Source organism: Hemicordylus capensis, chromosome 5 (assembly GCF_027244095.1).
Source record: "Hemicordylus capensis ecotype Gifberg chromosome 5, rHemCap1.1.pri, whole genome shotgun sequence".
Classification (NCBI taxonomy): domain Eukaryota; kingdom Metazoa; phylum Chordata; class Lepidosauria; order Squamata; family Cordylidae; genus Hemicordylus; species Hemicordylus capensis.
The window spans coordinates 125,021,648-125,046,133 of record NC_069661.1 but is presented as its reverse complement, the minus strand read 5'-3'; the positions used below and the strand labels follow the sequence as shown (position 1 = coordinate 125,046,133).

At 40.8% G+C, this 24,486-nt stretch overlaps 1 protein-coding gene across 2 annotated transcripts in view; it reads right to left on the bottom strand.

Annotated features, from left to right (window-relative positions):
• Positions 1–2,729: 2,729 nt before the first annotated feature.
• ABLIM2 (actin binding LIM protein family member 2) overlaps positions 2,730–24,486 on the bottom strand; it is a 71,224-nt gene continuing 49,467 nt past the window's right edge. The window contains exons 13-21 of one of the 2 annotated variants that reach the window (XM_053253785.1): positions 22,241–22,342; positions 21,511–21,564; positions 12,240–12,292; positions 11,687–11,831; positions 9,138–9,196; positions 8,433–8,487; positions 6,739–6,746; positions 6,444–6,524; positions 2,730–3,807 (exon numbers count right to left, since the gene is read on the bottom strand). In XM_053253785.1, coding sequence (XP_053109760.1) covers positions 3,694–3,807; positions 6,444–6,524; positions 6,739–6,746; positions 8,433–8,487; positions 9,138–9,196; positions 11,687–11,831; positions 12,240–12,292; positions 21,511–21,564; positions 22,241–22,342 — 671 coding nt within the window. In that variant the 3' untranslated portion in view covers positions 2,730–3,693. Of the gene's footprint in view, positions 3,808–6,443; positions 6,747–8,432; positions 8,488–9,137; positions 9,197–11,686; positions 11,832–12,239; positions 12,293–21,510; positions 21,565–22,240; positions 22,343–24,486 lie in introns of both variants that reach the window. The other variant, XR_008308154.1, reaches the window with a different exon arrangement.

Genomic DNA, 24,486 nt, shown 5'->3' with positions numbered 1-24,486 from the left:
AGCACAGAGTCAACATTTTCAATGAGCTGTAAGATATCTCTCCTCCTCAGTCCGCTGACAGCTCAGATCCCATCAGCGTACATGTGGTTAGGGTTTTTTGCCCCAATACGCATCATCTTAACACTTGTTTACATTGAACTGCATTTGCCATTTTGTTGCCTACATCTGCTGCAAAACTGAAGCAGTTTTGCCAATTCTCTCAAATTGCCTTCTGGGTTTTACTCTCAAAAGACAGAACATACACCACAGACTTCAAACTGGTTCTACAGTTATTTCCTCTCCCCCAGGTAACTGGTAAAGTGTTGTGAGAGAAGCAAAGCATTCTAAGGAATCTCTTTCAATGACAATTTTCAGGATTGCATAGAAACCATGATGATACAGATAAGTCCTTACAAGCTACTGACACAAGGAGATGATTATACACCATGCACATGGAGAAATCACAGATTCTTAAAAGTTTTAAAACTGACAGTTTACTACAGAAGCCAGTGTGGAAAGGCTATAGCAAAGTAAATGAACAGAGCAAGAACAGAAGAGCCTTCAGGAATACATAACTGGGTGGGTGGAGGATCTCGTGCAGTGGTTTTTCATGTGAGAATAGGCCTCTTGCACATGAAATATAGAAGAGTATAAGAATATATGAAGAGCCCTACTGGATCAGACCAAGGTCCATCTTGCTCAGCGTCATGTCACCCACAGCAGTCAACTTGATGTCTCCATAAAGTCCACAAGTGGGGGGGGGGTATGGAGGCAACAGTCCTTTCCCACTCTTGTCTATTCTCTATCAGAAGACAGTTTTATGAATTGGCCACTAGGCTAGGTAGCTTTAAAAGGAGATTAAACAAACTCTCCACACATGAGAGCTATTTGGAGCTTCCCTATTCAGAGACAGCATGCCACGGAACGTCATCTGGCTGGGGAGCAACCGTGTGAGAAAGTACACCACACAATATCACGCATAGTGAAACTCATCACCTCACATTTGGTGGTGGCCACTAGCCTAGATAGGTTTAAAAGTAGATTAGATAATGGCCACAACTTGTGGTGGTGAATACACAGATGATGGGTTGTGTCCTTGCTTTTTTACAGAGAGGTCTGTACCGATGGACCATCTTCTAACACAATGGTTCCCAACCCAGGTTCCTCCAGATGTTGTTGAACTACAATTCCCAGCATCCTCAGCTACAATTTATTATGCCTGGGGATACTCGCAGTTGTAGTTCAGCAACATCTTGAGGAACCCAGGTTGGGAACCACTGTTCTAACAATTAGCTCCCATATCATCTGACCATTACAGAATACTAACATTCTTTTGTCAAACCTCAGACCCATATCAGACATAAGCTTTAAGGTAATCCTGCAGGATTTGTGTACCCCAATCCAATCATTTCCCCATACAGCCCTTTGGCCTCCTTATTGCTCATTGCAAGTTCTACCTTATTCTTAATTGGTTGGCCTGGTACATTTACACCTACATCCTCTAGGGACAGATTGTCCCAGTCCAAATGCTCCTCAGCAACCGTCAGCTTTCCCTCTGCAAACTTTTTTTATATTTAGCACCAATGCTCTGGTTCCATTGTCACACCGTTGGAGGCCATCCCATCTGTACAGGCCTGCCTTCTCCAGCAACTTTCAAATCAAAACCCTTCCACACAATACCAGAGTTTTTCAATCCACACACAGACCTCCCACCACCTCCTGCCAGCTCCGCCTTTGTAGCTGGCCCTGTGCATGGAGCAGTGCTGATCGTGCTACCCCGAAGGTCCTGTTTTCTTCTGGAAATGCTGGGAAATATGGGTAGTGGGTAGAGGATGGCTGGGCTGGTGTGGCAAGCCCCTAATTATATTGTACTTGTGATGGGCATGCATGTGCTTGGCACTTCACCTCTATGCACACCAGGCTGGCAAGTGTGTGAACCCACTTCAAGTTTGGGTGACATCAATGGGATTTAAGTCACAATAATGGGCTGGTTCGAACAATGTTTGCTTCTCCACCTCTGAATCATGTGTGTGCATATATCTCTTATAGAGACACACACAGGAACAGAGGAAGCTGCCTTGTACTGAGTCAGACCATTGATTAACCTGGGACTACTGGCTATGGCCCCATCCCCTAAGGGGAGTATCTTACAGCGCTCAGATATAATCTCCCATCCAAATGCAAACCAAGGCAGAACCTGCTTAGCAAATGGGACAATTCATGCTTGCTAACACAAGTTCAGCTCTTCTTCCCTCCCACATACACACTTTGGACATAATCCATTTAGAAATGGCAAAGAAATCCAGAATGCAACCTGGTGCACAGATTTGTGTGTGGAATTCCCCTGGATTTTGTTCATCTCTACTTATACAGCTCAGTGCTAACTAATTTACATTAGACAAAATCCAAGGTTTTTTTTAAATTTAGCTAAGTTAGGATTGAACTGAGTAACCATACTAAACATAATACTTTATTTCAATACCAAATGTATTATTTTATTTCAACTGGAGAGATCTTGCAACCTAATATTCATCAGATCCCCAGATTGTTTATCTTCTTGTACATGCTCTATCATTGCACAAGTTTCTTTGCACAGGAACATGCAAATGCTCACAGACAAATGGCTTTATATTACTGATTGTGTGCTTTTTTTTTATTACATTGCATGTGGAAATGCTTTCTATTGTCTATCTACTTATCACTATAACAGTACTCCTAAAGTGAGGCAAAGAGCAGAGTAACAAATGATATAACATTTAGTTACAAAACAATATTTTTAATGTGAACACCAGTGTGTGCATAGAATCAATATTAGTTACACATTCGTTGTACCAGAGTGAAATGTAGAAAAAATAGAAATACACAGTCAGCATTGCACAGCCTTATCACGTTTCCACATTGAATTTAATTATCTTTATGAAGCGACAATGGAATTTTTACTTGTTCTACAGCAGAGTTAACCCAAAGTACTGCGATTTAAGATAGTTTTGTCCTGCTCAAGTACATCATTCAAGCATTTTAACTCCAGTGCTTCATCTAAAATGGGCTGTAGCTTGAACTGCCTGGATGTCCGAACACACAATATTACAATCTATTGTTACTAAAATAAAAGTTTTGATAGCGATTTTTCAGTTGCTAGTTTGCCTTTGAACAGTAGCTTGTATTTAAGTGAGAGAATGAGACTTAAAGTGCTTTAGATAGGTTTGCTTTTATTCCTAAAAAGATGTCACACACATATATTTGCAAGAGTGACTTTCTGACATGCTTTTCTTTGGCCTTTATCACATTTGCTTCCAAGTAGCACATTTTTCTTCTAGGAAAGATATTTTTCCATCTATGTTTTGATTTTGTACAAGTTTTGCTTACTAGTGCAAAACAGAAACAAAATGGCAGGTGTTTGTTTTTTCTGGTCAAAATTACAGATTTCCTTCCTATTTAAAATCACTTTTTTCAACAAGCAACAGCGAAAGCAATCATTAATTTAATGCAAGATTTGTTATATTCTTTAGAGACCCAGACGTTAATGAGCCTAGGTCACGCAAATCTAGCAGAAGGCCTGTGCTCCATTACAGTGCCACGTTTTCTCTCTCTCTTTGCTTCAGTCTTCCACACTAACACAATGAAGCCCTCTAAAGGGTTAACAGCAAGTGCATATGATAAGGTATGGTGGCAAGTTCATTTTCATTAAGCACATTTCTGTGTGTCTGTGAGAGGCTAGAAGAGCAGTGCCTTTTTCTTTAGCTCATTTCGTTTCCAAAGTGCAAGCCGATCATATTGTTCAATGTTCATTTTGAAGACTTCTTTGAACTCTTCGGGGGACAGGTGCCGCTTGGAAAAGGGGAAAAAATATTATAAGTGCTCCTAGAAAGAAACATTCTCCCTCTATATAAATATCTACCAGTTATAAATACATTTATTTGTATCAGTAATTTGATATTAATAATTAATAATAATTAACTTCTTTTGGAAATCATGTCAACAAAAATTACATAAATAATTTCTCAATAGAGTAATTATTAGACAACAGAGATATGCAGTTACTTGGGGATACTGTACATCTTACTGATACAAGGCATGATGAACAACTGAATTCATTTTGAGAATTTAACCATAATTGATTCCTTCTTTCTACATGCAAGTGAAAAGCCCCCTCCTGAGCTCCTAGGATGTCGGGGAATGTTTCCAAACATTATCAAAGCTTGGCGGAAGGGAGGAAAAGTCTGCAATAAAATGCTAACCATAACTGTAGGTCCTGTGATAAAAATGAAGGTCAGATTGACTAGGTAAAAACTTACACTGGCCCTGGGACAGAAAGAACTGTCTGCTGTTGACTGGTAGGGTCAAATTAATGGTGCAAATTCTTCTTCTTCTTCAGTTGCTTCTCCTATTGGGGGTTAGCTATCGTTAAGGCTAGACCTTTTGACACTGCATCTCTAAATAGTGACACAGTGCTTCTACTACACCAGTCTCTAAGCTTTTTCAACCATGATGTTTTTCTTCTTCCTGCCCTTGATTTTCCCTTGCAATATTAATTGCAGAAGACGATATTTCTGATGTCTCATCACATGCCCCAAATATTCCAGTTTCTTTTAAAAAATTGTTCTTAAAATGTCCATGTTTTTATTCATTCTTTGCAGAACTTTTAAATTGGTGACTCTGTCTACCCAGGACATTTTCAACATTCCTCTATGCATCCATGTTTCAAAAGTCTCAAGCCTCTTACACATATCTTTGGTGAGTGTCCAACTTTCCTTTCCATAAAAAAAACATAACACTTAGTCATTTTGATCTTTAAATTCAAATTAAGTACAAGGTTACATAATAATTTTTCATTTTAGTAAAAGCACCCTTGCTTGCTCTATTATTGATTTTATTTCTTGTGTATTATCCCATTTATTATTTAACCTGAAACCTAAATACTTATATGATGTTACTGTATCTAATACATTATTTCCAACTATCAGGCTGCTCCTTTGTAATGACCATGACTTTAGTTTTCTTGGTATTAATGGTCAGACCACATTGTTCACTTGTTTGTACTACACTATTTAACATTGCCTGCATATAATTCTCATTATGAGATATTAATTTTGTATCGCTGGCATACCTAAGATTATTTATTCGTTCACCCCCAACAGAATTCCTTCCTCTAGCTCCTATAAAGCTAAGTTGTTTCTAAATCCAAACTGATTTTCACTTAACATATCCTCACACTTGTGATAAATCCTTGAATGTATTATTCTCAAAAATATTTTAAGTGTGTGGCTCATGAGACTGATAGTTCTGTATTCGTTGCAGGACTTTGCATTGCTTTTCTTTGGAATTGTGACAAACGCAGTCTTTAACTAATAATCAGGGATAATTCCACTTCCTACACTCTTCCATTAATTGTAAAATGTCTTCTGTCATCCATGTTTGCTTTTTCTTTGGTTTCTCAGCTTTTAGATTACTTTGGCATGTCACAATCATCTTTTATTTCATATGGTTCAATTTCTCATTAACATTTCTAGCTGATATTACTAATTTCTCCAATAGCCCTTGTTTTACTTTATGCCTGGTTTCTTCATTATTTAGTTTTATAATATCCCATCTTTCCACTGCCTTATGTTTCTACATTTACTTTACTTTCACCCTAAATTTCCCCATTAATAGATTATGATCTGAATTAACATCTGCTCCTGGGTAAGCTTTTAATGAGGTTATAGAATTCCTAAATCTCTTGTTTACTAGTACATAACCTATTTGATTTCTCATTATTCTTTTCTCATTATTCTTTTCTGTCTTGTGGTATAAAGTCTTTCCAGGTATAAAGTCTTCTTGATGGTAACTTTAAAAAGAGGTTTATTACAAAGTGTCCTTCTTGGCAAAATTGCAATAATAAATCTCTTTGTTTGTTCCTCTCGCCTAGTCCCCTGGTGCAAACCGGGGAGGGGAATTGGATTCAAGTCAGGGAATTGGCAAAGGGATGAGTAAAGGGTTAACCCCCCGCCTTTCCCCCCTGCATGATAGCCCCAATCCAGACTGGCTCCTCCAGACGACTTCCTGAAGAAAATAATGTGCAAACTTCCAGTCATGGAAGCCCACAGCCAGAGGTGCGCCTAGGTAATTTTGGAACCTGGACCTAAAGGCCTTTGGAGCCCATCCCCCTCTGCAAGTTAAGCATCATTTTTTCAACACATAGGTTACTAAGGCACAAATCACACCACCCAGGACAGACTAAAGAGGATCCCCCCCCCAGGGGTATGGAGGCCCTGGACTTTGGCCTCGAAGTCTAGGGGTAAGAGCGCCTCTGCCCACAGCACATGCAGACCCTTAATGTTATCCTAAAAACTACATAACTGTTCCATGTGCCTCCCTCTGTCTGAAGTGGAGTAGGGCCTTCGCAGCACCAACACAAAGGAGCTCCCTATTCAACCAATTCAAGCTGAGCAGTCTTAAACATTATAAGCAGATGCCATTCTTACCTCCAGTCTGGTTCTATCCACATCTTTTGGTAGTTTCACCCGAACTCTGTTTGTTACGATAAGTGTTTCATATGGATAGATCTTTTACAAAAGGGGGGGAAAAGGGGAAAAAATGATGCCTGGAACAATGTATTCCTTGTGCAAGTTTTTTAAAAAATGTAAATGGTACATACTTGTATGGATATCTGATGTATTAATTTCACATGGACCAAAGAAGAAAAATTGAGTATACTGAACCTTACTAAGGAGGAATTATTCTCAACATTCTTCTAGGGTTGTTAACAGCACTCCTTACCTTGTATTCTGTAAGAGACCAGAAAGGGGGGGGGGAGAACCACAATTGGAAGATTAGAGTAGACATGGCTGCTCTTTATATAACTGGGAGCTGGTTTAGAAAAGACTTTCCCCCATGCAAGTGCTAGCAAAGGCTCATTATGTGGAGTCCCTCCATGTGGAAGCAGTAATATTTAAGTGTTCCTTGCCTCATGCATCAGCCAATAATATGCATTTGCATACCAGCACTGGTATCCTTAATGCCAAGCATGGACACATTTCATACAACCGGACAAGGATGAGCTAAGGAACATTACAACACTTACATAAGAATATAAGAACATAAGAAAAGCCTTGACAGATCAGGCACAAGGCCTATCTAGTCTAGCATCCTGTTTCACATGGTGACCCACCAGATGCCTCTGGGAAGCTCACAGGCAAGAGCTGAGGGCATGGCCTCTAGCCCTCAGACTAGTAACCATTCCATGAATTTATCTAAACCCATCTTAAAGCCATCCAGGCTGTTGGCTGTCACCACATCTTGTGGTATAGAATTCCATAGGTTGATTATACCGTGTGTTAAAAAGTATTTCCTTTTGTCGGCCCTAAATTTAGAATCTAAATTTTGACAGTCCTAAATTGTAGGTGGTGAATTACCACCTACAAGAGAGCTTTTGGTGGTGCTCATTTGAGAGTGGCAACTTCTAAAGCATCTGTGAGAATTTGAGATCACTGAGCAGGTGCACACATAATCAACCACTGTGACCCAAAAGGTCAGGATAACATTATTTGTTGTGAAGGCAACAAACATTAAGGACAGTAAAATGTTTGCCATGTCCGTGCTAATCCAAACGCATGAAACTTTAAACCCATCCTAAAGAGACGTTTTGTCTTCTGTGTAGGATGACAAAATTAGGTTTGTTCGTTTGGCTGTTATTAGCAGGGTCCAGATTGAGAGATAAAGCAAGCCGATGGATGTGGCACATTCACTTTGGAATAGTAACTGTGGGGTGGAGAACACTAATGTGAGTTATTTGTGACAATCACAAGACCATGTAAGTGACGGCTTGTAATGTGATTGATTACTGTAATGTGTACTACATTAAATGGAGCCCCATGTAATGTAGTACACATTACAGTAATGTGTATTTTTTTGTGCCTTTGTATGTAGTCTGGAAACTACAAGTGGTACAGAATGCAGCAGCCAGACTGGTCTCTGGGACATTCCGAAGGGACCATATAACACCAATTTTAAAAGAACTGCACTGGCTGACGATATGTTTCCAGGCGAAATACAAAGTTCGGGTTATTACTTATAAAGCCCTTAACGGCTTGGGTCCAGCGTACTTAAGAGAGTGCTTTCTTCGTCATTAACCCTGCCACCTATTACAATCTTTTGAAGAGGTCCAGTTATGGTTACTGCCGGCTCGTTTGGAGGCGACTTGGCACTGGCTGCCCCAGGCCTTTGGAACAAGCTCCCTGCTGAAATAAGTGCATCCCCTTCTCTGTTTGCTTTTAGGAAGGCCCTCAAGATGCACTTTTTTTTTTTTGGCAGGCTTTTAACTGAAATCAATTTTAAACTGTTTAATTTGTTTTTATCAGATTGTTTTTATCGTATTTTGTAAATTTTTAACTGTTTTTACTCCATTTTATATTGTCTTTTAAACTTGCTTTTCTTTGAAAGACAGAAATGAAAGGGCTGACTACAAGGTATACCTCTCCTTCCCCAAGTAGAATCCTGCTCCATGTCATATTGGGTCATATTTGCAGCCTAGGAGGAAAAGAAAAACAGTATTTTTGAAAAAATAAAATTAAAATTAAAAGGCTATGCAGAGAAATGTCATCTTCTATTATTTACAATCTTCAACATATGGTAAATCTTACTTTTGTTAGGAAGGTGAAGAAACAGTAGAATAATGCATATAAATATTTATACTATAAGCAATATTGGAGGATGTTCAGTAAATTTCAAGATGTTCATGATTTTAATGTGATATTAAAGTCAAATTTTATTTTAGTTTGAGTTCAGTATGTATCACATTGTTCTAGCAGAGGTCTTGGTCTGGTTCAACTGGTTCTTAAAACCCCAAGTGAAGATTTTATTCCTTTCTTTCCAGAGATTTCGATAATGGTTGTGTGGAAGATCTCCACAGTCAACCAATTTTCAGTGTCTGAAAGGCCTGTCATTAATATATTCGTTACCTTACTGAATTAACAAAACTATTAATTACATTATTGATGGAAATATTTGCAATGTTATTTATTTTATTAATATGTAGAGCTCATATTAACAATAATAAATAACAGAACAGCTACTGTCCTGTCTCTCATACACTTTCACATAAAGTGCTAGAGGATTCATTAGTCTGTCCAAGTATGGCATTGCTTATGGACTTAGAGACATTTTTTATGTCTACCTACATGGTGTAACCCATTCTTTCCATAGTCAGGAAGAGAAGCAGATTTGGAATAAGGAAATCCTATAAAAGACATAGAACAGAAAAGAGATTTTTGTAAGATGCATTGTCTTAAATGTGCATAGATTAAAAGAGTAACAAGCAAGAATCCATGTCTAATATGTAAGTGAAAAGTAATAGGTCTTCTCAATAGAATCAGCTTGATATAATGCAGCATTTTCCACATGCTCTTTCTGCATATATGTAGCTGACCTTCATGATTTTCATTCATTTCATTGCAACATATAATATATTTAACTAAGGATTGGCAAAGCCAGCTGCAAAGGTTCTGCCAATTAATTTGCCCCACTATGAAATGGAGGGCTGGATTTTGACACAATGAGGTTGTTCACTTGAACAGCCCTATCTGAGTAGGATTGCTCATGTGACGCACTAGGATTGAGGTGGATACTGGCGCTGCCCTGCCAAGTAGCCCAAGAATTTGCCCCAGGCTTTTACCTGGGTTAAAGGACGCGAATGTGCCCTTTTACCCAGGTCGTGTGAATGCTCAGGCTGCATGCAGCCTGAGCAGAAATAGAGCCGGGCACCTTGAGCTCCTGACTCATACCGTGCTCATTATGTGGTGCATTGTGGGATATCTGGAGGCCAGGACTCATTTTCCCAGCCTCCAGAATGCCACACGGCTTGTGGCAGAGCCGGCCATGTGGGCATACAAGCCGTGTGGCCAGGATCGCCACTGGATCGTCGGGGGAGGGGGGGGAGGTAGATGCTCTCCTGCCTTCCCCCACTCAGCAGAAGGTCATGTGAATGGCCTTGATGTTGGGTGTTTCAGGTCTGTTAAACCTAAAACATGTGGGTGGGAGTGGAAGCAAACTTGCCTGTTCCTGCAGGTTCCGCTCAACATATACAGATTACTTCTGACAGCAATGGAATATGCTCACAAAACACTTGCGGGGAGATCTTAACAGGTGGGGGCCCTATGGGAGAATAAAAAGCTTCGTATGCTACCAAGGCAACTTGGGATACCAGCATCAGCACCAGCCTCTTGAATTATGCTTGGAAGCAAGATGGTAATCAATGCAAATAAGTCAGTTGTTAAACTAAGGCTTTAACTGCTAAACAGTGTGACGAAAGCTGCAATCCTACTGCAGCTGAATTCAACAGGACTTCTGAGTAAACAAGCATAGGGTCAGTGGTCCATATTAGTTTCTGCATATTAAGAGCGACTTACTGATAGTCTCTGATGGCAAGATCATCTATGTGGCATGCCATCGCCATGATTAAAGATTAGCTAGGATTTTATGGTTGCTAGATGACATACGGAGAGAGTGTTGAACACATGAACATGGTATTTTTTAAAATCAGAAAAGTACCTTCTTTGGATCCAGAATTTAGCTGCATTTTAAGGTGGACACTTTGAACATCTGGATAGCAAAACATTAGCAGATACAGTATATCATTTAGGAATTGGGAGTAGTTCCCCAAAAAGCCCATGGCACAGTATCCAGAGTTCTGTGTGAGTGGTTCTGGCTTTCCAGCAGTGACAAATGTTTTCACTGTCAATTTATAACTGTAAAGTGGAAAAGTACGAGGGGAGAATTGCAGGAGTTTCGGTTGAGCTGAATAGACATATTCTATTTGCCTTGAGCAGAATGACCCATTTGCAGTGCTCAAATTACAGAAGGGCAGGAAGAGGGAGGCCTTGCCCCTTACATATTATGATGGCCCCCTTAGGCCATCGTAATTTGGCTAAATCTGAAGGGAGTCATGGGGTGGGGCTTGTAGATGTCATGAAGGACCCTCCACTTGAGAAGGCACCTAAGAATACCTCAGCAATGAATGGTGGTTTGCGGGGGTAGGGCTGCAAGATGATCACCCCCACACTTGCAGAAGACACTGGGTTGGAAGCAACCCAATGCATTTGCAGGGTCTGTATACAACCCAATAGACATTTAGACTTTTAAAAGAGATGGAAATGTTAAAGGAGATGGACTTTTAAAATTATAAGGACACATCTGAAAATTGAACGAAAGACCTCCATTCTACATGTATTTTCTAATCTACACGTGATTACTAATTAATTTTCTACTCTAATACTTTATAACAGAGTATTTTAGGAAATACACATTTGCAGACTCATAAACAAACTTTTTAAAAGCTGTTGGTTAAGTGGATATAATTTTGTAGACAATCAGATATGATAATGATCTGCATGTGCTTGCACACATCTGTATCCATTATCTTTCTGTATTAAATATGTTCTTCTTAATTTAACAGTTAGTAAAGTGGGATCTGTTAATAAAGTGGGGGTTGAATGTACTGATGGGCTGGGTCTGCCCTTCTACTAATAAGATAATAACTGTTATTTTAAAAGTAATGAATTATCCTGTGGCCATTTCAGAGCAACACTTGTATATTAGCCTGAGGCCAAAAACAATTCAAGAAAGTGGTCAGATCCTTCTACTAGGCTTTTTTGGTTGTGTGTGTGTAGCTTCAGTGTGATTTTGTGTGTGTGTGGAGGTACCAAGCCTGGGGAAACCAGTCAGTACTTACGTGGGTAGGTATTGTTTGCACTGTTGCACAACCGCTGGAGCTCTTTGTCAGTTCCAGGACTTTGCGGGAGTGACTGAGTATCTAGATCAGGAGATTTAGTTCTGGCATCCATATCCTCTTTCAAAGTCAGCCAACTTGACTTTAGCTGAGAAGAACAAATCCCAACAATAAATACTTGATGCTTTCCTGTAAAATTGCAGAGGAAGCTGATTGTAGTGGAATCAGTGGTTTAAAAGAGATACAGCAGCAATGGTGTGCTTCTCAGAGCCAAAGCATTACATGACTGGCTGTGGCATGATCGCGTCCCCCTTCCCTGTAAATACTTAAGGGGAGGGCGGCAATCTCAGTTGGGACTGCAGTGGGGATTATGGCAGAGTAACCCTACTGCCATAGTCCAGATGTGGATCCTCCCTGCATGTGTGATTTGTCCTAGAAAAAAAGCTTTCAGTGAGAGCCAATATTATTTTGATAATTTTAACTTTTAAAAATATTATGATTTCAAACAACTGTCTTCTATGATGTAGAAAACTAGCCAGGTGCCTTCTGAATTTACCTTCCTGCTGTCTTGATCGTAGCTCCCACTGTCACCATCTGATTTTCTTGATCCTAGACGATAAAAGGAATTTCCAGAGTTATTAAAACAAGAGCTTTTTAAACCCAACCATTTTGCAGTTTTAAAAAGTATACTCTCAAAACCCAACCCATCTTGGCTGACATGATGCAGAGTCTAATGGAGTCAGAAGGCTCTGCGTTGGGCCTTCAGCTGGCAGCTGCACAAGCAGCATTAATGCATGTATCCCAGTTTGTGACAATGAGGATCAATACAGCAACACTGTTTGCACAGCTGCCAGCTTTTAAAAGCATCAGGGCTGCCGTGGATCAGTCCTGCCATGAAGTCTTCTGGCCTTGCTAGACTGTGCATCATGTCAGCCCTTCTGTATATAGATACCAAGTTGCAAAAAGAGGACTATGGAATGCTTTGATTATAATTTACATATTTACATTATTTTTATATATTATTTTATATTAAAATATAAATTGTATCTGATTTACATATTTACAGTATACATTTACATTATTATAATTTATATTTATCCACCCAAGCTTTTTAACCTGACTTGAGGTTTTAAATTGTTTTAAGGTTTTATTTTCTGTTTTAGTTTGTTTTATTTTGCTGTAAACTGCCCAGAGACAGAAGTTTGGAGGAGTGTAAAAATAACAAACCAACCAACAAAAATTAGAATTTTATTATAAGCATAATTAATTATAATTATGATATACTGGGTTCACAAGCTTATCATTTCACTCCGTATTTCATGAGGAACAGTAAGATTGTGTGATCTGATCAAGCTGAATTAAGACATCTTTACATACTAATCTTTAGCGTGAAGATTTGGGGGAAGAATTCGAGCTAGTTAGTTATGGCCAAGTCCCACTGAAATCAAAAGAGACAAGTTTCCATGGAAGGCAGCAGTTAGCTGCTGAACTCTTGAGATATTTAACCAAGTCCCATTAATTTCAATGGGACTCAGTTGTGGCTAATGTAGTTTCAATACTGCCCAGAATACTAGTAATTTTTAACCAGTTATAATCCATAGCATTGTATGACGTATAGCACTCTAAGCCTTCCCATGTGTTGTTCCTAGAGCCTGACATGTGCCCCCACCTTTGTGTCAGGACCAGCCCAAATCTGGACAAGGCCTCCCCAGAACAGTGGGATCCAATTGCCAGCCCTAGCACTTAGGGGGGATCAAAGGGAGCCAGTGGAAACTGACAAGCTGCTGAGATGACCACCCAGGAAGATGCCCTGCTTGAGGAGGCTGCAGATTCAAGGGCCAGATACACTCTCGCTGGTCTCATCCTGCCAGCAACAGATCCTCCGGAAATCACGTTTTCAGGACCCCCAGAGATAGGGGTGAGTCTGAGTTAAAAGCTAGACCCAAAGGCACAGCGCCCACGTGGCTGCATGAGGCCTCCCATTTGGGACGAGGAAATAAAAACGCAGCACATGCTGCTGCTCCAGGAAGGGAGTGGGGCAGCTGTAAAGCTCCTCAGTGGGTGCTCAACAGTTTCCAATGCCACACCTCTTCCTACTCAGCTCCCAGTGACTCAGATGATTAGATCCTGTGCTGTTTTGTTTGTATTTTGAACACTTTGGACAACACCTAGGTTCTCCAGGAAGATGGTATGCCAATAGGATAGTACATAGCAGAGGTAGTGGGAACTGGACAGTGATTGGATGCTGTTCCATCTCCAGGCAGTTATTTTATTTTTCTTTGCAACCCAAACTAGCCAATTAGCTCAAGATGAGTGACATTTAAACACAGATTAATAACAAGAAGCACAAAATAAAGTATTATTTCACATTCCCCACTCCCCCAAGTGGTAGGAAAAATCAATGCTGCTTCTTTATTATAATAAGCTGTAATTTAGTAATGTTCAGGTTGTTGGGGAGGGATGGGGAAGAGAAAACGAGCAAGGAGGCACATAGACAAGTGGTACTAGTCCTGTCCATTAAAAATGAAACTGCTGTTTTACAGGAGTCAGACACTGACCTGGCCTGTATCACCAAAACTTGGCTGGAGAATGCATAGGGGCCTACCTGGCCCAACTGTGACGGGCTGGGTATTCAGTGTTGCATCAACAAAGAGCAATCTTTCTCAAAGCAATCCCCACATTTACTAGAATTATTTCTCCTTGGCCCAGTACCTTGTTCGGCATTCATCCCATTTCAAGTATATGTACCTGGTGTTGGGAGCTAGGACAGACTGGAGATTTAAAATACGGAATTACTGGTTAACTGATTATTGTTGCGAGTGTTATCACATTAATAAAGCTAGCATCTTTTATTGCTAGAAGGATGCAGCACTATTGCTTTTTACTACCTCCTGCATCAAGAAAGGCAGTCTCCAATTTTATTTCAAACCACAGCATTTGTATATAAACACAAACACTACACTTGTCTGTTCTATGCCTCTGAGTAATTTGAAAGATGGGATAAAACTGCAGAGGGTGAATCACAGTCACTGAGCCTAGGGCGCTGAGGAGTGCACTTTCTCCCACCATTCCCACTTGAGTGTCTACTTATGGTTTAGGTTAAGATAAACCAAGGTTTGTCATGACATCAGAACTAACAGATCTCAGTTTATTCTGACCTACTTACTTGAAATACTGTAAATTGCAATCTGTACCCAAGGCCTGAATTGCAGTTTATATCAGGTAAGTTGGTTTGAATAAACCTAGATCAGGTGCCACAGTCAATTTTGGTTTATTCTAACTGAAATTTGAACAAGGCATTTGGACAAACATGGGGGGGGGGCAATGCACATGCCCCTGAGCCTCGGGGTTGTTGTGAGGGACCAAACTTTAACCATGGTTCGATATAATGTCTGTACTGACCTCTCTGATTGCAGAGCGAACCCACTGTGCAATCAGAGAGGTCAGTGCAGAAAATCCATCAGGTGGCAACTGATTTCTAAACCTTTTCCAATTATTACAACTACTGATGCGACTGAACATTATTTGAGCACAGCCTAGACGTCAGATTTGGCAGCTTCATAATGCTTGCCTACAATGCAAAACATTTATTACAACCCACACATTCTTCTCTAGCTTGGATTTGAGTCTGAACTGAAGAGGAACTTAAGCCCTGCCTCTGTCCCGCTCAGCTTCCAATCCATTCAAACTCTGATTTCTGTTGGGTGGGCCAATGTCCATGTTACCAAAAGAATTTCTTTATAAATCTATTCCAAACATCGCCATAAATGACACTGTGGAATATGTAATGATAAATGACTTTAACTGTTTTCTCCCAAGAAATTCAATGATGCAAGTTGTGTAAGAACATAGGAAGAGCCGTGCTGGACGAGGCCAAAACCCTCTATAGTTCAGCTTCTCACAGTGGGCAACCAAATGACTTTGGGAGGTCCAGAAGCAAGAGATGAAGGCATGCCTCCTCTCTCATCATTTCCCCCCAGCAACTGGTATTCAGAGGCATGTTGTCTCTGAACCTGCAGGCAGCAAAGCAAGAAAGCATCATGAATAGTCCCATTGATAGACTTCCCCTGCATTAATTTGTCTAATCATCTTTTAAAACTAGTGGCCATTACCACATCTTGGCAGTTCATTATTGGCATTCAGTTCATCTTGGCATTCATTATGTGCACAGTAAAGAAATACTTTCTTCTGTTCATCCTAAATCTCTTGCCAGTCAATTTCAATGGGTGATCTCTGGTTCTAGTGTTGTAAGCAGAGATGTAAAATTCTTAGAAATTTTGAAGCCATGGTTCTCCCCCATACTCTGGGTGAGGAAAAACCTCCCAGAAATTCTGGGGAAATTTGAAATTAAGTAATACTGGTGTTTTTTTTTTAAAGTGCCTTTTACAGATCTGAAAGACCTCACTTTTTTTCCTTTAGGGACATAACATACTTTGTTCCCAACCTTGATCATGTTTGGTATATTATATTTTAGTAATATAGTTTGTTCAGATAACTTAATTTTCTTTTGTTACAAATAGACTTCAAGCTGCTGAACTCCAAGGAATCCAGCATCACTTAGTTTTTTGCATTATTACGAAGTTGAAAATGGAAGAAACTGACTATATAAAGTGCAGTGGCCCATCAATCACATCAAGAGCAGGATGTGTACACTCATTCTGTGCATCCCCAAACTGTGTCCTACCGAGCGCACAGAGGCTCTAACGACTGAGTCATCACAGCAGCAATGACCGCCCACTATTCCCAATTGGAGTTTTGTTGCTGCAGTCATGGGTACCTTGGGGTACCTTGACCCCAAGGTACCCCGATACATCAATGACACATTTCTTAGGAGCTCTGGCAAGCTTGGTAGAACTGAGGATGCAGTTTTGGGATGCACAGAGTGAGCATGGGCACCCCACTCTTGGATCAGCAAGGTGCTTCACTGTGCATAAGCCACTATCAACATTATAGTAAAACAAAAGAAAATGTTTATTTGTTCTGGGTATCTTCTCCAGCGTCAAGCAAATACAGAAAACACTGATTTTCAGAAAAAATGGGGGGAGGGGGATACAAGAAACTGAATATACATTTTCCCCACATGAAACTTTGTCTAATCAGTCTCATTTTCTGAGCTATCACCATCAACAGTTTCTGCTTCTTCAATTTTATCATCATTGTGGACTTCTGAAAATTGAAGTTTTGCCTGGATTGACAAGCTTCTCTACCATATCACATGCTAGTTTATTTTGTGGATATTTCTTTCATATATACTGTAGAAGATGGAAGAATCTGAAGCAATCAAAAAGCTTGTGAGAGTAAAGACCAGAGCACCTTTTCTTACATAACTATATTTGAACATTTTTTTCTTAAGTATTTTATTTATAATCCCAGAAGAAAACATTTCATACCCCGCTTTTTTCCAACTCTCCCCTTTTGCCGGGGGGCGGGGGGATCCTTGCAAAAAAACTGATTTCTCCCCCAGATCACCCAGTAGATCAGTCTCGTGTATCCACAGTTTTTGGCACATGGTTCAATTCATATATGGTCATGTTCTTCCTGCACATGTTGGTGTTTGGAGGATGGAAGAGTGATTTGGTGTGCAGTTTTGGAGTGGTTTTCTTTGTTTTAACAAGATAGGTTTGAGGGAATTTGGCAGCCTTGGGTAACCCTTTGGTGCCCTCAGGGAGCCATTGGTCTAGAGCTTTTGGAGTCTTTGTGTCTTTCCGTGGGGCCTTTGCAAGCCTTTCTTCAGCCATCCTTATGGAGGAGCCTCTTGAAGCATTGTGCAGCCTGGGTAAAATGCTAATTTCAGTGCTGTATCACTTGAATACATTTAATTTTAATTGGTATAAAATTCTATTTTTATTTTAAAAATTCAAATAATTTTTTAAATCTTGATAATTAATAACACTGTGCTGTACCGCATAACTTTAGTCAATTTAAATGGCAATTAAAGATTTAATTATCTATTAACATTCATTTGTGTGTAATGTACAGTACCCACAACAATTGATTTTAAGTATCCATTGAAAATTGATTTTCAATACTGTATCCATTGAAATTTGTTTTTAAGCACACATTCTAAATTCATTTTATTATCAATTACAGTACTATCCTGTCCTGTTTTATACTTTATCAATGTGTGTGTGTGGGGGGGGGTGTCTGACACTGTACTGTACTGTACATCATTGTACAATTTTTTCCTTCCTCCACAGTCAAAATGAGCAAGCGCACAGCAGAGAGCTCTGCTGAGGGGAGTGATAAGAAGTCTCATGAAGTGTTGCCCTTGAGCTGCTGGACATGTTGGCTTGTGGGGACAGCGCAGCATCCATTGCACACCATTACGGCATCAATTAGTCCACTGTCTGCTCCATCAAGAAAAGAAAAGCCAGTATCTGTGTGAGTGTGCTGTACAGTCTGAGTCTCAAGGTGGTGTTCCATCCACACAATACTCACTTGGGACAGATGGAAAAGGCCCTCAGATTGTGGATAGAGGATCAAGCCCAGAGGAACGTACCACTGAGTGGACCAGTAACCTGTGAGAAAGGGCTTCATTTCTACAGGTGGTTTGCGGTAGAAGGCAACAAGCGGCGGGAACATCTGAAGGCACTGAATTTCCAGGCAAGCAAGGGCTGGTTTGAAAGATTCAAGTCCTACAGCCTCCACAATGTCAAGCTAGCGGGGGAAGCAGCATCAGCGGACCACGAGGTGGCACAAAGATGTCTAGTGGAGTTCCAGTGGTTGATTGAGTCCAGAGGATACAGATCAGAGCAGGTCTTTAATGCTGATGAGATGGGCCTGTTCTGGCAGCAGATGCCAACTACTCCATCAGCAAAGAAGAAAGAACTGCTCCAGGTTTCAAGTCAGCCAAGGACCACCTCACTCTGCTGGTGTTTGGCAATGCTGAGGAGACTGCGTGGTGAACCCATGATCCTGTACCAAGCACAGAACCCTCGTGCCCTAACAGGGAAGAATGAAAACCAGCTTCCTGTCTTCTGGATAGCCAACAGGAGAGCACAGAGGACTGCAGTGGTTTTCTCCGACTGGGTGAGCAACTACTTTCTGCATGAGGTGCAGAAATATCTGGCCTCCAAGAACCTTCCTTTTAGAGTCCTCCTGCTGCTCAACAATGCCCCGGCCATCCTGAGGCCCTGCAGTTCGTACATATGAAACAGGAGATTGTCTTCTTGCTGTCCAACATCACCTCTGTGATCCAACCAATGGACCAAGGTCTGATCACGACCTTCTAATACTCTCACCACACCTTCATGCAGTTGCTGCATCTCATGGAAGTTGCTCCCTCTCTGTGGGTCAGCAATTGCGGACTGCATTGAGAATATTGGAGCATCCCTTGCAGAGGGACAAATCACACACATGGAATGTAGTGTGGAAGATATTGTGGCCAGTCACCTCTTTATCTGCTACAGCCGTTCCCTCTGCAGCTGATGAGGTGGCGCATGCATCATTGGTGGAGAAGGCCTGGAAGACATCGAGCCACATGAGGTTTAGGAACTCCTCCAATCCCATTAGGAGGATCTCGCAGAGGAAGAATTGGAGATCATCCAGGCAAATCCCAAGAGTGAGGAAGAAGAAGAGTAAGTGGAGAAGCCCTTCGCTACAATGGGACTCTCATCATAGTCTACAAATCACCAAGCCCTTCACTATAAAGGGACTCTCCAAGATCCTGTAGCTGGGGACTGCCTTGGCTGACAGTGTTTGAACTTGATCCCCTGATGGACTGCAGCATCAAGTTCAAAAGGCAGCTGGAGGCTGCTTTGCAACCCTACAAGGACACATAATGGGCTCTGCAAAGCAAGACAAAGCCAAGCATCATCACCAGCTACTTTCCAAAGGCAGCTACACCCACCACCACAGCTGTGGAGTGGAAGTGGCTATCATCACCAGAAAGAAAGACCTGCACTTTCTCTGGCTTTGAGGAGGAAGAGGATATTGGTGATGACAATGGTGGCAGCAGGTCTGCCTCTGAAGGGCCTGCTTCTGCTATGTGATCTGTGCTCCAAGCAGAAGACTGGAGATGGAGTGCCGCTAACTCCAGCAGTGGAATGAAGGATTTCACTGCTTTCTAAACTTGATTTTTGCTGCTGCAGGCTACAGACTGGAGATAGATAGATAGATAGATAGATAGAAAGAGAGAGAGAGAGAGAGAGAGAGAGAGAGATGGAGTGCTGCTAACTCCAGTGGAGCAGAAAAGGAATTTGCCCATGTGCGCTTATTTGAACTGAAACCAATTCCGTGTTGCCTCTTTGGCCAACCTACCAACCAGTCAGGACAGGAGTTGTTTGACTTGAACTGAAACCAATTATGTGCTGCCTATCTGGCCAAGGTACCAACCAGTCAGGCCAGGGGTTGGTGCTTCTAAGTGCTGAATTTCAACTGTGAGGTGGGGAAACATCATTACTACACATTACTGGAGGACCTGGGACCACTGATGGAACACCTGAAGAGTGGAAGAATTGGAGAGCTGAGGTGGCCGAGGTACAGTGCTCAGCTCCATCCTTATTTTTCATTTTTCTCCTGTGGGTATTTGTGGGGGGGTTTTTTTGGTCATCTTCTGGTACTCCAGAACCTAACCCCCCAATTCCCATAGATTCGTTATTCACAGTTTTATTATCTGCAGTTATAGAATGGAACAGAACCCCCACAAATAACAAGGGGATCACTAGCATTAAATAATCAAATAATTCAAGCTTCTTCAAGCTAGTGACTGTTACTTCTTTTTAAAACTTGTTAGAAACACAAATCTCATTTGATGTCTCAGGTACTAAACTCTCCTTTCACTACAGAAATACAAAGTAGAACAATAAAGCAGTGTGAAATAACTCTTTAGATGGGTCATCACATTCCTCAATTCAGAGTAAAGAAAAGTTGTGCCCTCGAGTCGGTGTCGACTCCTGGCGACCACAGAGCCCTGTGTTTTCTTTGGTAGAATACAGGAGGGGTTCACCATTGCCTCCTCCTGCGCAGTGTAAGATGATGCCTTTCAGCACCTTCCTATATCGCTGCTGCCTGATATAGGTGTTTCCCATATTCTGGGAAACATACCGATGGGGATTCAAACCAGCAACCTCTTGCTCGCTAGAGGTTAGAGCAACCTCTTGCTCGCAAATCATTTCCCCACTGTGCCACTAGGTGGCTTAGAGGAGAGCCTGCTTCATTTTCTAGGTGTTTAACAATTTGGATACTTTTCTCAAGCTTAGGTGCCTGTGATCTTACAGCCATGCATTAAAAAAAAAAAAAAAACACACACAAAACAAACACCACCTCACCTGGAATTAATATGGGGTTTTCTTTTAACGAAAGGCGGTATAAAAATGTAAAAAAATATATATATATATGAACTCACACAAATCTTTTGTGTGTGACATTGCAATGATGTGATGCATTATGCTATAGCCTTGTCAGTATACTCCAGCAGGCATTATCTGGGTACATGTTCCATAGACTGAGAATGCCTAAACAGTGCTAATGTGTTTGGAAATTATTTCTAGACAAAATACTACTGCATTCTGTAGCCAAGAATTTACGAGTTAACTAATTATCTGCAGCAAAATCAAGTGTATCATTATCACAGGACCTGAGAGTATACAAGACAGGGACAATTTATGGCTACACTGCAAAAAGAAGCAAGGGCAATACAAGATTTCTATCCACACTTATCTCACAAAAACATTTAGCTCTCCCTATCTGGACACACTCTCATGCAATGAGGATACAGACATAATTTAATGAGAACAAAATGGCAGCATGCATTAAGAAATAAATGTGTATGGGGGGGGGGGGAGACTTGGCTAGGCCACACTGCAGCCGAGAAAAGCAGACTGTACCATGCTGTCTGTAGATGGGGGGTTTCCTATAGATGTTATCTTTTACTCCAGTGTCTGAGAAAAAGAAAAGAAAAACAAATGACCCAAACAGTTATCAAGCAGTTGAAATATGTTTCCTTTTAGTCTGAATACCCACAATATCCCTAGACCCTGAGCAGACTGCTCAATTCAATCACAGCGTCTTTTACTACAAACTGCAGTATATACAAAAACTGGCTATATGGTGGCCCCAATTGGCCATGCTAGGGCCAATTTGACTTACAATCACTGCCTCCCAGCTGCTGTTTGTTGCAGATGGGGGAAAGGCAGGTACAATGTGGAGATCTTCTCCCCTCCCCCTCCCCCCATGGCTAATAACAGCTTCAGGTGTGTGCATGTTTTAAACTGGGAAAACTACATGAGAGGGAAAGGGTTAAAATCTGTTCCTAAATTGTAGCCACAATCCAAACTGGGCCCTGGCTGCTTCCTATTAAGAGAGAGAGAGAGAGGCAACACATCATGTCTGTTTGTTTTAATCATTTGGTGGCCTGGGAACGGGTTGTTCATAGGCAGAAGTTAAAACCTATACATTCAACAGAAAAATGCAATTAACTATCAAAACCTGTTTAGCTTATACAGAAATAACTCTGTTACATTGGCCGATTTGTAATACGTCTAAAACCATGTTGTTTTGAACACTGCATTACAGATGAAAGCACTTGAAGATCAAAACTAAGCAATGAATGCCTACCTGGAACATGGAAATGCCTAGGTGCTTGCTGATAGAGAGATGGTGAAGATTTGCTGTCTGAGTACATGGATAAACTTGGAGTGCTCCGACCACTTTCACTGCCTCCAAGGGGAAGAGCAAAACAAAACAAAACAAAAAGCATATAAAACAAAAAATGGCAAGCAAAGTAGAGAAGTTCAAGCATAAAAAGCTTTTTCAAATGACTTGTTAATCCAACAGGTTTTTGGACATTCTTTAGGAAACCCCAAATAAGTTCTCAGCACTCTGGCTTTTGACCTGAAACACATGGGCAATGCCATACTGTGGTTTAACCCTTAAAAGGCTTGAAATGGCATCACTGGGAGTTTGTGCCACATCATATAGCGATCACGTCACTAACCTGAGCTGCATTTTCTCCCAAAACATGTTGCTCTGCATCAGAGTATGTAAGGTGTGGAGAATGCCACAAGCCCAGTGCATGAACATATGAAGCTGCTATATACTCAGCAGCTTCATATGAACTCCTGAAAAGAGACCTGCAGGCTGAATGTTCATTTCAGCATCGTTCATCCACTTCCTTCTTGTCTCAGTTTGTCATTGTAGATGTGGCCCCTCCTATGTGTGAAGCCCAGAACAACTGTCTCCACTGCCCTCTGTAAAAAGTGGTCCCGATTAGTAAGAATGTTTTGAAAAAAATTAGAAAAATGGCTTTGTGTTACCAAGTTTCTCATACTTACAAAATAATGCAGGATGTTACCCTTTTCACAGCTTCTCCTGCAAGCCCTAAGCTTTTGAGAACATATTTCCTCCCATTGCTTTGTGAAGCTATGAGGCCTGTCTAGGCATTGGACATTATGGTTAGAAACATGTCTTTTTTCTTTCAGCTGCTCTCTTGCAACAGATCTCAGAACACTGCAGTGGTTGCAGACAGTATCACATTCCCTCTGAACACCTCCAAAATTACTAGGCCTGAATAAAAAATTGAGTAGTGGTGAAATTAAGGAGTGGGTAGAAAATCCATTGCAAATAATCCCGGGGCAGGAAAGTGGGAACCTCTGTATGTCACACATAACAAGGGAAATGAGAGCTGGAAAAGATTGATGGGATCAAGAGGGCTGGACAAGGATGAGGATTGAGAGGCTGGAAGGGAGGCAATGGGGAGAGAAGTGGAGAGTCAATTAAAGACACTGGCTGACAGGATGAGGAAAATCACTCATACAAGTTCCATTGAAATTAAAAAGACAAATGATGATTGTCCTTTTAATTTCAAGTTCTGAAATCCTTTGAAATCCATGAGACAAGTTAGATATGACTAACTTAAGTTCCATTATTACCCTAAGTTAGGATACATCTGATGGAGAATAGTAACAAGATTTCTAAGCTATTTAGGTACTGGCTGACATGCTCCACAGTGTAACGTGGGTGGTGCAAAGCTAAATTACCCGGCAATGCTACTTTGCAAGAGGGTAGCACTGTTCCATTATTCCCAATGGAAGCAGCATCTGGTGTGTGATCATGAAAGTCAGCAGTACCACTACGGCACTCTTGCGTACCAGCATCACAGGGTTATTTAGAGCCCTGCAGGCAGGTCTGCACCACCCTCATTACACTATTGGACATGTCAGCCACTACTTTCCAGATGTGTTGAGCTCCTTGAAGAGCTGCTACCCACATTTCAAAAGGAAGTTCTTCAGGCTTCTCTTTCAATATTAATTTGGTGACTATGTTAATTACCAGAGTTTCAGTTTTATTTATATGTGTTCAAAATCAACAGAAAAATAATTTAATTATGATGGAACTGGATCATAGTGTGACTTTAGCATCTCATTAATCTCACCACTTAGCTAAGGTTAAGATTTACCAAGACAAGTCTTTGGTGCGTGCGTGTGAGGCTTTACTGATATAAATTGTTGAATGTTCTATTTCATCTATTGCCATGTTGCATTCTCATCCATTCCTGGTCATTCCCCATATTTTATGTATGGGTTGGATTATCAAGTCATGGCTTTATAATGCCATAACCAAGATATCATTGCATACTCCTGATTATGCATGGATTTGTTACTTATCTTACAAGTAGCCTTTCAAATCCCCATGTAATTCCTTTATGTGAACCAACTTTCACCTGCATTATTTATGGCATTATAAAGCAGCTGGGCAAACAAAAACCACATGTTATACTTTTTTGGGGACACGTCAAACAATTGAAAGCATTAATAAGCAACCAGAAGCTAAAATGACATAAAAATGATATAACTGATGTTAAT